General features: G+C 43.2%; 2 protein-coding genes across 4 annotated transcripts in view; one reads left to right on the top strand and one right to left on the bottom strand.

Annotated features, from left to right (window-relative positions):
- Nucleotides 1–3958: 3958 nt before the first annotated feature.
- cldn33b (claudin 33b) lies at nt 3959–4645 on the bottom strand. Its single transcript, XM_062998170.1, has one exon. It carries the CDS (start codon nt 4643–4645, stop codon nt 3959–3961), a length of 687 nt encoding a protein of 228 aa, XP_062854240.1.
- Nucleotides 4646–8357: 3712 nt separating this feature from the next.
- Nucleotides 8358–13538, top strand: part of wwc3 (WWC family member 3) — a 63675-nt gene continuing 58494 nt past the window's right edge. For all 3 annotated transcript variants that reach the window (XM_062998052.1, XM_062998053.1, XM_062998051.1), the window contains exon 1: nt 8358–8733. In XM_062998052.1, coding sequence (XP_062854122.1) covers nt 8588–8733 — 146 coding nt within the window. In that variant the 5' untranslated portion in view covers nt 8358–8587. The remainder of the gene's footprint in view (nt 8734–13538) is intronic.

Below are 13538 nucleotides of genomic sequence, written 5' to 3'. Positions count from 1 at the left end.
TTCTTGTTTATCTGCGTCCACGTCTCTTTCTTCCCGGTAGATTCATTTCTCCTATTAAACTCTTTGTGAATCATAAATATTTGGACGGCGCTTTTTACAGTGAACATCGTCTCAAAGCAACTTTACAGAATCCAGGACCAAAAACAAACTTCTGATGATCAGCCGAGGGTGACAATGAAGGGAAAAACTGGGTTAAGATAAAAGGAAGAACCTGTAAGAGGAACCAGACTCGTGTTTGGGTGGTTTAGAGGATAATTGAGTTCATTCAAACGTCCCTGCTGCCCTGGTTTGATTACAGTTATATAGTAGACATCAAGTTTTAAAGACGTTGAGTTTCGAGTTATTTTCCCCCATAAGGATGTTTGGGGAACCTGTTAATGCGTCCATGGTCCCGTGGAGCTGCAGATATTTTAGTCTCATGTAAAATAATGAGGTTGTTTTTGACACTTAAACACTGAAAATAACACAAATATAATATAAACACACTGAAATACAATTACTAACAGTTAAAAACAGTTTAAAAATACAATAAAAGCTGCACTTTAGTTTTACTTCTTTATTGTTTCCTGATGCTTCTTAATGGTGGAGATGCTCGATTCCCTTCAGCACCGGGAAGCGACACGAGAAGTGACAAAACCGCTTTTGCTTTTCTCGCTGTGCCGTTATTTCCTATGAAGTGTGACGGCGGTGCACAAAACTTAGCGTGACTTATTGTAGTAAAACAGCGAGTGAGGAATGTGATTAGTGGAGGAACTTATGAGCAGTAATAATGAAGAGAAGTTTAGTGCTCCTGTCTCCTTCTTTTACTACATTAAACCACGTTAAGCTTTATTTTCAACCAGAAGCGTTTTAGACTCTGGGAGAAGCTGATTCTGATTCTCACCGTTTCTCAGAAGCTGGAGCTGTAACACAAGTTTAAAAGTGAAACAGGGAGGAGAATCCAGATAAACACAGATACATGTGGAGCTGTAACCCTGGATCTGACGCTTATTCCACACTGATGCAGATTCAGCTCAGATTCACACGCTGATCAGGTTTTACCAGGAAACATCAAGTTTACACCAGAAAGTCTTTTGTTTTAGCAGTGCTGCATTCTGGCTGAATTTTATGTTATTATTTTTAGAGTTTTCCTTCCAGCCCATTGTACCCTTGACCAGGTCAGACCAGGGTAATCAGTGTGGGAGGGCAGTAGGTGGTTTTGTTTGACATTCCTTATTGGAACACACAGTTCGTTAGGAGCCTCGTTAAGCACAGCTGCATCCAAACGCTGATATCAAGAGACTATCAGGTGCAATTATGCTCAAACCGTCTTCCTACTGTCCTCCAAACTCCGCCAACAACCTTATTATTATTATTATTATTATTATTATTATTATGATGATTATTATTATTTTAATCATTATTGTTATTATTAGTATTATAATTATTGTTTTCATTATTATTATTATTGTTATTATCATTTTTATTATTATTATTATTTCAATTAGTTTCATTATTATTTTTATTATTATTATTATTATTTCCATTATTATTGTTGTTGTTGTTGTTATTATCATTTTTATTATTATTATTATTATTATTATTATATTGTTATTATGTTATTATTATATTGTTATTATATTGTTATTATTATATTATTATTATATTATTATTATATTATTATTATTAATTATGATATTATCATTATTATTATTATTGTTATTAATTAATTTATTGTCTGTTTGTAAAATTGTTTTTAAAGATCACATTTGTTTTTAAAGATTAAAATTGTTTTTAAAGATTAAAATTGTTTTTAAAAATCACATTTATTTTTGAAGTAGGACGTCCATCAAGCTCCTGCTCAGGCATCCAAATACTTTTGGCCACTTAGTGTATATTATAGCAGCTCATAATAATAAAGTAATAATAATAGAGTTTATTACATTTTTGCTGGGCAGCATCTGACATACACGACGGCTTTTAATCTGAACTAGAAGGATTTTATCTGTTGAATTTTTCATCTGTGATTAAAGAGAGAAAAAAAGATCAAATATAATATTAAAAAAGCAATTTATTTATTAACCAGGCTCAAATATTTACAAGACGTGTATTGTGAGGTGAGTTTAGTATCTTACAGCCACAAAAACAAAAAGAAATATCAGAAAGTAAAATAAGCAAATAAAATAAGCAAAATATCATAAAAATATTAAACATGAAGCATTAAAGAGCAAAAATAAGTGATAAATGAAGACATTTAACCTGAAAAAGCTTAAATAATGTCAGAATTTACATTTAAACTGACTAATAACAACAACACTGGTGTAGTTAAACCCTCAGGTTCTGTTTGGGGCCCCTGAGACCCCGGGGCCTCTTTACCAGCTCACGAAACATCCTGAATCTTTTATAATCAGATCGACACGTCCTGACTGTTCCTAATTTTATGGACACTGTAAATAAACATTATTATTATACTGGTATTGTGTTCTAAACATTCTTGAATGTCTACACTTCAGTTTGGGGTGTCAGAGACCCCCCAGCTAGATCACATGATCAAAGCCAAGAGATTTTATAGATGTGTGTGTGTGTGTGTGTGTAGTTTCTGTCTGGTGTTGAAGGTACAGCTGAGTCTCACACACACACACATATGCACACACATTGTCATACACACACACACTAACATACTCATATACACACTAACGTATACACATTCACACACATACACACACACACACACACACACATACACTAACACATATGCACACATCTACAAACACACACACATATGCACACACATACATATATACACACAATAACACATATACACTAACACATACACACACACACACACACACACACATATACACTAACACATATGCACACATCTACAAACACACACACATATGCACACACATACATATATACACACAATAACACATATACACTAACACATACACACACACACACACACACACACATATACACACATACTCATATGCCCTAACACATATACACACACATATACACACATAACAGTTACACAAAAACCCACATACACACATAACAATTATACATATGTACAAATACATATATGCACACATACACACTAACACAAATCCATGTTTACACACATGTACACACACATACACATGTACACACACTAATTCAAATAAACATTTACACACATGGATAAACACACACACATACACACTAACACAATTACACACATACACACTAACACAAATGCATGTTTACACACGTACACAAAAACACACACACAACAATTACACAAACATACACATACACACTAACACAAATCCATGTTTACACACATGCATATACACACATACACACTAACATGCATGTTTACACACATGTACACACACATACACATAACAAGTACACAAACACACACACACACAACAATCACACACACACAAACACACATATGCACACATACACACTAACACAAATACACACAACAAGTACACAAAAACACACACACACACACACATAAAAGTTATACAAACACACACACACACACAACAATTCCACAAACTCACACACTAACACAAACACACATTTACAAACATACACATATACTAACACATTCACACTTACACACATGTACACACACATACACACCCTTTACAAAATCTTGCACCTCTCTCTCTCTCTCTGGTTAATCTGGTTAATTAATCTGGTTCATTTTAAACTTGGTGTAATTTTATTTTACTCACACAACACACAACACACAACTCTGGGGTCTCAGGGGCCCCGAAGAACGAGGCAGTAAAGTCAGTGTGAATGCGCAGGTTAAACAGAAGTTACCTGCTCGACTATGATAGTAAATAAAAATGAAAATAAAGTCTTTATTTCTCAGCCGTCATGATCTCAGGATCATTTATAACGATTGATCTGATCGATCATCACAGGAAGGTTCTGGAAGGAGCTGAGCCGAGAGACGCTCGTCTCCTCCACGTCAGACGTACTCGGTGCGCTTCTTATCCAGGCTGTTGATGCTGCTGTGAGGTTTGAAGTTCTCCTGGTGAGGATGGTGATGATGGTACACCAGCTGCAGCTCGTTCTGTTCCAAGCCCAGACAGGAAGTGAAGAACAGCAGCGCGGCCACCACGTAGAGAAAACCGGCCGACCAGCCGACGAACAGGGCGTCTCCGAACTCCCAGCGGGGCACCGTGTGGGGCAGGGACTCGTCGAAGAATCTCAGAACCGTCTCGTGGGCCACCATGGAGACGGGCGCCAGTACCAGGACGCCGGCCGTGAAGATCAGCACGGCCGCCGTGATCTTGATGCCGCGTTTGACGCGCCGCCCGTACGAGCCCCCGCAGCTCTTCACCACCTTCAGACCCGGCACGGCGATCAGAAGGCTGAGAACCCCCAGGGCATCCGAGATGCACATCAGGATGCGAGCCAGGGTGAGGTTGTACGGGAGGCCCAGCAGGCTGTCGAACGGCCTGCACTCGGTGCCCGCCACGTCCTGCACCACGCAGGTCTCCCACAGTCCCGATTCGTAGCTCTCCACGGCCAGCAGCTCGGTGCTGAGGGTCAGCCACTGGGGCATGAGCGTGGCCGCCAGCGAACAGAACCAGGCCGACGCGCCCACCATCATACCCAGCATCTCCAGAACGCTGGTGCACGGATTCGACATGCTGCCCGCGCCCGACCTCGCCCGAGGAATCTCGACAGACGCTGTTTTCCAGTCGGAGCAAGAGTGGCACTCCAGCTACTTCACAGTCCGTCGGTCTCCACTCAAAGAAGCACACATCATCTCAACCCGGGGCGTAAAAAACAGAAGAAAGAGGAGGGGAGAAGTAGGGATAAAAGAGGGCACACTGACATTTTGCCCTGCCCTCTCTGCCCCGTATCACACAGAGAGAGAGAGAGAGAGAGAGAGAGAGAGCGGCGCAGACCGTGGGGTGGCAGAACTCAACACAGGATGCAATTAAAGCGCTTCAGAGACGGGAAATGTTTCCGCTGCTTTAATTTCTGGCTAGTTTGGACGTTTTAAACCCAAATGAACATCCAGGATTTCAGGAACGGAATGTCCAGGATGCTCATGAAGGGGTGTCCAGGTATTTTTGGCTATATACTGTGCCCATTAATGTAAACAACTAACAAAACTCTAATGGATCGGATTCAGGGTGTCCACATTTTCCAAAAAAACAGTAAGGACACACTCATCAGTAATGGTACAGTATGTGACCAAAAGTATTTGGACGCCTGACCATGACCATGACCATGACCTTGACCTCTGTGTGATCTTTCCAGCTAGAACAACAGCCGCTCTTCTGAGAAGCTTCTCACCACACTTTAAAGAGTGTCCGTGTATGGGAATTTGTGCCCGTTCTGTCAAAAGATGACAGCATTTGTATTGATATGGCTGGATGCTGATTGATCAGTCGGTGTTCCGGTTCATCCCAGAGCTGTCGAGTGGGGCTGAGGTCAAGGCTCTGTGCAGGAGAGCGGGATATTCCTAGCACACCAGCGCAGAGATTCTGAACTCCTCGGTTCGAAACTCGGCGTTGCCACCGGTCGTCTGGGCGCCATCTAGCGGGCATAATCGGCAGTGCCTGCAGGGCGGGATGACCGGACTACGTGGGTGGGGTCTTTAAAGGCTGTGTAAGGACCCTGATTGGCAGATAGAGCGCCTGTGCAAAGTGCATGGGTGGACAAGGGTTCCGTTAAGGGCTGAGCGCGGGTCGGAGGAGGCGTGAGCATCGATATACCCACCTCGACTGCAATCAGGGATCCACCAGCAGCGGAAGATAAATTGACTACAATAAATTGGGAGAAAATGGGAGAAATTGCAGAAATAAAATAGGAAAAATACAGGAACAGGACAGGGCCTTCCCTAAACTGTTGCTGCAAAGTTGGAAGCATATCATTTCCCTCATATAACTGATTTATTACACCTGTAAGCAACTGATGTGGCTGAAACACGTGAATTCATGTAAGTCATTTCAAGGAGGAAGTGTCCCAAGACTTTTGACTATATAGTGTAAAGAAGCGATAAAGTCAAGTTGTCACAAGTCACACAGAACCTGGACCCTGAACATCTCTCAATGCAAATTTGCAAAATAATTTAGTCTTTCACCTTCTACTGTGCATAATATTGTGAAAAGATTCAGTGAATCTGAAGGAATCTGTGTAGAGCAAGAGTGAAAACCACTGCTGAATGTGGTGAACCTCACGCTCTCAGACGACACTGCATGAGAAACCGTCATGATACTGTGATTAATATTAGTACCTCGGAAAACCGTCGTCACTTAACACAGGCCGCCACTGCATGAACAAATGAATACTGAACAAGAAATACTGGTGAGCAGAAACTCTGGGCCTGAGCTCATCAGATCATCAGATGGACTGAAGTTTTGTGTTTTTGGCAGTGCCTGCAGGGAGGGATGACCGGACTGTGTGGGATGACCGGACTGTGTGGGTGGGGTCTTCAAACGCTGTGTAAGGACCCTGATTGGCTGGGTGAAAAGGGTTCCGCTAAGGGCTGCACGCTGGTCGGAGGAAGCGTGAGCAGCAATAAACCCTCCTCACCTACAATCAGGAATCCACCAGCAGTGGAAGACAGAATGAAGAATGTTCAAGGTCTTGGAAATCTTCTTATTCCTCTTGTACGTCTGGTGCAGTGAATTCATTTCCTCTGTCAGCCTTTGTGAGCAGCTTCTTAGTTTACAGCAGGGTTCCAACACAGCTTGAACACTTGAATCTTTGGGTGGTGTTTATGTAACACATCTGTGAACATCAAAATTATACAATATGTTCATCACAGTAAGTGATCTTGTGGGAAGTTGTAGCCTAGCGGTTAAGGTACAGGACTAGTAATTGAAAGGTTGCTGCTGTTGGGCCCCTGAGCAAGGCCCTTAACCCTCAATTGCTTAGACCGTATACTGTCACAGTACTGTAAGTCGCTTTAGGATAAAATGTACCTGTCTTTATTATATATCAACTGAAGCTAATGAAGCGTCTATATCAAGTCTTGATGGTTTAATCATGTTGTAACCCAACTTTAGGTCCTACAGACTAGCAGTAGGTTTTAAGAGCAGCACTATTCTGTAGGGGTTGAATACTTCTGACATGTCTGAGTTCAGAACATATCTTCTCTTGATTTATTTGCTGTATCATTCGACTAATAAAGACCTCATTTAAATCGAAATATTTTGTGTATAAATTCTTATTTATGGGTGGCGCGGGGTTTCGATCCCCAGGCGGGGCGGTCCGGGTCCTTTCCGGGTCCTCTCCCCGTGTCTGTATGGGTTTCCTCCGGGAGCTCCGGTTTCCTCCCACAGTCCAAAGACGTGCAGTCAGGTTAATTGGAGACACTGAATTGCCCTATAGGTGATTGAGTGTATGTGTGTGTGTATCTGCCCTGCGATGGACTGGCGCCCCGTCCAGGGTGTTACTGTGTGCCTTGCGCCTATTGAATACCCATATATATACAGTACAATTTTAACTATACCATATTAACACATCGAATCCCAAACCTCGTCTTTTGACCGGACTTCTGGTTATGCAGACAGTAGGTGGCGCTCTTTGCGCATATATAATATGCTGTATATTACATTTCCTATATGTAAGATAGAAACCACTACACGTTATTGTACTATTATTACATTTATTTATTTATTATAAAGTATATATATGTATATGTATGAATATGAATATATGAATTATATTGAAATTATAAACATATTCTACTCACTAGCTTTTGTGTAATGTTAGGATCATTACAGTTTAGGATTATTACAGTAATATGACAGGAATGTTTGGTGAAAAACATGGCAGACTTTCAAGGCACACAGTAACACCCTGGACAGGGCACCAGTCCATCGCAGGGCACACATACACCCATAGTCCGGAGCTCCCAGAGGAAACTCCCGCAGACACGGGGAGAACATGCAAACTCCACACAAACAGGACCCGGACCGCCCCGCCTGGGGATCGAACCCAGGACCTTCTTGCTGTGAGGCGACAGTGCTACCTACTCACTACCGACTCATTTTTATGTGGTTTTAAAGGTTTGTGGGGCTCGTTTATGCAAATTTAACAATGAATTATTAATAATGATCGTCGTTGCTTTAAAACACACTGGTTTGGTTCAGATTTGTGGGCGTGGTTTATGCAAATAAGCCCTTTTTAAGTTCACGCAGGGGGCGGTCCGTATGCAAATGAGTACACGATTCGACTTGCTGAGTGGGCGGAGATTATGCAAATATAACAAGCGCCGATGGCTGTGGTGGGCGTGTTTATGCAAATTCAACCACGCACTGAACGCTATAGTGGGCGTGTTTATGCAAATGAGCTTCTTCTCAATATGGAGCGTGTGGAATGAAATATGGCAGAGAAGGCGAACATGGTGGACGGACGCCGAGAGTCATGAGAGCGCTGGGAAAGTTTCTGGAAGGCGGATGGCGGACGGTCAGCGTGTCTTTCACCCCCGTGTGTTCCCGAGGTCGCGCTAGTTTCTCCGGGCGGTTTGGAATGCTTCAGGGCGCGTACTGAGCGCTCTGTTTGGGATTGAAAGAGAGGGCTGAGGTGCAGGAGCTTCCCCCGGTGTGTAGCGGCCCGTCCCGCCGGCGCTATGCCGTGGCTCAGCGGCTCTAAGCGGGGAGAGAGCTCGGAGCTGCCGCTGCCCGCCGGCTGGGAGGAAGCCCGGGATTACGATGGCAGAGTGTTTTACATCGACCACAACACCAGGCAGACTTCGTGGATCGACCCTAGAGACAGGTAATCCTCCCAAAATCTGGAGTTTCTCTGTTTTTATGGCTTACAGTGAGTTGTTGCGTTCAGTAGAGGAATGATGAACCAGGAGCAGAAGAACAAAGACTACAGCAGAGTTTTCTCAATAATGTAGAATATTAAAGGCTTTAGATTGATTTATTTCAGGTTTTTGTATTAGTTATCAAGTCCTGAGCATTACAAAGTCAAAGAAAAGTTCATACATTATCAAAACACAACATGTCCTATAGTATCATCTCTTAACAAAGAAAGATTTGCATGTTCTCCCTCTACAGTGCAGAATATCATTAAACGAAGGGCGCTGTGTCAAGAACCTCCACTCAACACTAGCTGATATAACCACATGGGTGAGGGATTAGTTTATCAAACCTTTATCAAGCTCTACAATACAGAGTTACTGCACTAATCATACTTAACACTTTACTGTGCAAACAAGAAGCCTCGTGTTAACCATGTCCCGAAGCGGCGTCCACTTCTCTGGGCTCGGAGGCATCCAGGATGGACCGTCACACAGTGGAAACGTGTATTGCGCTCAGATGAATCAGCATTCCAGGTCTTTTTCGGACTCTAATGCCGAAAAACTGGAGGTTCTCTGTTTTTATGGCTTAAAAGGGACAGTGGGAGCCTAGTGGGTAGAGCTTTGGGCTATCAACCGGAAGATTGGCGGTTCAAATCCAGGCTCTGCTATGCAGCCACTGTTGGGTCCTTGAGCAAGGCCCTTAACCCTGTCTGCTCCAGGGGCGCCGTACGATGGCTGACCCTGCGCTCTGACCCCGGCTTCCAAAAACAAGCTGGGATATGTGAAGAAAGAATTTCATCGTACTGTACACCTGTATATATATGTGTATATGACAAATAAAGTATATCCTTATATCTTTATCCTTAAAGTGAGTTGTTGCAGTCGATAGGTGAACTTGCTGGAGGGGATATATATATAGTTTCCCCGGGAAATACCCGGCACAAGGCAAGAATACCCTATACAATGATAGCTCAGTGGTTAAGGTACTGGACTAGTAAACAGAAGGTTGCCGGTTCAAGCCCCGCCACCACCAAGTTGCCACTGTTGGGTCCCTGAGCAAGGCCCTTAACCCTCAATTGCTCATCGTGTTCAGCTCACTGTGTAAGTCGCTTTGGATAAAAGCCTCTGCTAAATGCTGAAAATGTAAATACAAGAGGCAATCTAGCACAGGGCTTTGGCCACCCCTCTCTTTGTAGCTTCGAGCTTCGAACCCGAAAAAGCAAATATAACTGGTCTTAACCGGACTCCTGTTCCTGCAGTGCTGTTACAAAGACTTACCAGCGTTAATAATGACAATATCAGCGTAATTAACTATATATATATATATTAGGGATGCATCAATACCATTTTTTCCCAACCGAGTACGAGTACATGCATTTTTGTACTTGCCGATACCGATACCTATTTAGAAAATTTTTAAACAAAAACACACGTGAGAAGTGACGAGAAGTTTAATGACACCACGTCCAAAAATACACGTCAACAAGTAGCGAGAGATCAAAGTGTTTGTGCGCTGATGTGATGAAATCAAGGAGGAAAAATAAATGAATCTGAGTGGATCTGGCAACACGAGCAGCACGGATCGTTCTGTAGTGAGTTGGAGGTTAATACATATTTTTGCAATGTCGGTGTTTTGTTGTTACGTTTTGTAGAGAACGATCAGGTCAGAAATACTGTAACACGTGTGTGTGTGTGTGCTGATGTATTCTGATATAAACTATATTATCCCCCCGTCCCACCTGTTTACACTCCTCTCCTGCGTTTCCCCTCGCACCGTATCCTGCGTTCTCATTGGCTGTTCGACATGTCGCTCATTCCCAGTCGCACATCTCGGATCAGATATCTGACGTGTTAGAGAACTCGATCCGAGCGCTGAGCGAAAATCAGGGCAAAGATCGTGTCGTGTGAACCGGGCATAACGCAGCGACGTGCACTAGGTACACGGTATCGGATGTTTAGTATCGGAGCCTCGTTTGCGAGTACGAGTACGAGTTAATGAGCGCGGTGTCGGGCAAATATCCGATACCAGTATCGGTACTCGTGCATCTCTAATATATATATATCTAATATAAATTAGATAAACAACGTGTTGACATTAATCAAGTCTTTCAGGTTCGAATCTCGGCGGCGCTTTTGGCAGGCCGGGCGTCTACACAGACAGACATGGCTACGAGTGATAGAGGGGTGGCCGAAGCCTTGCGATGGATTCCCTCCTGCCTTGTGCCGGGTATTTCCCGGTGAAACTGTACCCTCTGCGGCCCTGACCGTGCACTTCATTTCCCTCCCAATTACCTGATAGCGTTGTGTTTTCTTTACTGCTGGAGACCTCTGCTCCTGACCGTGGAGGGCCGTAACTAACACACGCCCCCTCCACCGCTTCTTTTCACTTGCACCAGGCTGGTTCATACGGAGATCCGTATCGCGCACAGAGAGTCACGCACTGATCTCCGTTATCCCCCGTCTCTGCGGCGCCATCGATCAGCCAGCAGAGGTCGTAACTGCAGCACTTATGAGGAATCCCTGCGGTCGGCCATTAGCAGAGCTGAGATCCGAATATCTGGGTTGCGAGTGGAAGTGAACGCTACGTTGATGACGAATTGTAAACGCATCAACATCGAGAGTTCATGATGACGGGGACGTTTCATTTCATTCATTTCAATTGTCATTGATTATTTTGCACACTGCAGCCTGTAATCTTTATTTAATGATCGGCTTTGCTGTGGTTTGTGTCTCTATGATAGTAAAACTGGTTTCTTTATGGCTCTGGAATCTGATTGCTCTGATCGTTTGTCTTGGCGCTGCGTCTCTCGGTGTGTTTCTGTGGGACTCATGAATGAAATGCCGAACACGAGGGTCCTTCAAAAAGTTTCCGCACTGTTTAATTCTATTTATTAACAATTTCAAAAACAAACTCCATCACTTTTCTACATCGTCGCCTTCCGGTGCATTTTTCCAGCGTCTTACCGACTTCTTAGTAGCCACTGATGCGCCGCTGCTTTCACATCATCATCACATGAAAATCTTCTTCCCCTTAAAGCTTCTCTGAGCGTCCAAACAGATCTCTCAGTCTCTCAGACGCGAGCGATTACTACAGAACAGAAATGAACAGAGCAGAAACAGAACAGAACAGAACCAAACAGAACAGAACAAACAGAACAGAACCAAACACAACAGAACCATATAGAACAGAATAGAACCAAACAGAACAGAAACGAACAGAGCAGAACAGAACAGAACCAAACAGAACAGAACAGAACCAAACAGAACAGAAACAGAACAGAACAGAACCAAACAGAACAGAACCAAACACAACAGAACAAAACAGAGCAGAAACAGAACAGAACAGAACCAAACAGAACAAAACCAAACAGAACAGAAACAGAACACAACAGAACCAAACAGAACAGAATAGAACCAAACAGAACAGAACAGAACCAAACAGAACAGAAACAGAACAGAACAGAACCAAACAGAACAGAACCAAACACAACAGAACCAAACACAACAGAACCATACAGAACAGAAACGAACAGAGCAGAACCAAACAGAACAAAACCATACAGAACACAACAGAACCAAACAGAACAAAGCCATACAGAACACAACAGAACAAAACAGAGCAGAAACAGAACAGAACAGAACCAAACAGAACAAAACCAAACAGAACAGAAACAGAACACAACAGAACCAAACAGAACAAAGCCATACAGAACACAACAGAACCAAACAGAACAGAACCAAACAGAACAGAAACGAACAGAGCAGAACCAAACAGAACAGAAACAGAACAGAACCAAACAGAACAAAACCATACAGAACACAACAGAACCAAACAGAACAGAAACAGAACAGAAACAGAACAGAACCAAACAGAACAAAACCATACAGAACAGAACCATACAGAACACAACAGAACCAAACAGAACAGAACCAGAACAGAAACAGAACAGAACAGAACCAAACAGAACAGAACCAAAAAGATGTAAATCAGATGGAGCTAAATCTGGACTATAAGCGTCTCTCAGACACGACTGATTACTACAGAACAGAACCAAACAGAACAGAATAGAACAGAACCAAACAGAACAGAACCAAACAGAACAGAATAGAACAGAACCAAACAGAACAGAACCAAACAGAACAGAATAGAACAGAACCAAACAGAACAGAACCAAACAGAACAGAATAGAACAGAACCAAACAGAACAGAACCAAACAGAACAGAACACTACAGTCTCTCAGACACGAGTGATTACTCCTCCTCCCTCACCGCTTATAACCACAATATACACGTGAGGAAACTTTTTGAAGATCGCTCGTATGTACGTTTAGGCTGTTATAAATGTCGTAACCCCTCGAGAACCTGTATAAACTCTGGCTATTAACGTGGCGTCCAGTTTCAGAAGCAGCATCTGATGGAAGAATCCAGATATTCTCCTCATGGTGGATGATTCTCAGCGCTGCAGTGACACTGACATGGTGCTGGTGTGTTAGTGTGTGTTGTGCTGGTATGAGTGGATCAGACACAGCAGCGCTGCTGGAGTTTTTAAACACCGTGTCCACTCACTGTCCACTCTATTAGACACTCCTACCTAGTCGGTCCACTTTGTAGATGTAAAGTCAGAGACGATCGCTCATCTATTGCTGCTGTTTGAGTCGGTCATCTTCTAGACCGTCATCAGTGGTCACAGGACGCTGCCCACGGGGCGCTGTTGGCTGGATGTTTTTGGTTGGTGGATGATTCTCAGTCCAGCAGTGACAGCATTGCTGTGTC

The sequence above is a fragment of the Trichomycterus rosablanca genome, chromosome 6 (genome assembly GCF_030014385.1).
Source record: "Trichomycterus rosablanca isolate fTriRos1 chromosome 6, fTriRos1.hap1, whole genome shotgun sequence".
In the NCBI taxonomy this organism is placed as follows: Eukaryota; Metazoa; Chordata; class Actinopteri; order Siluriformes; family Trichomycteridae; genus Trichomycterus; species Trichomycterus rosablanca.
The sequence above is the reverse complement of the archived record's forward strand: the minus strand, read 5'-3'. Positions and strand labels throughout refer to the sequence as shown.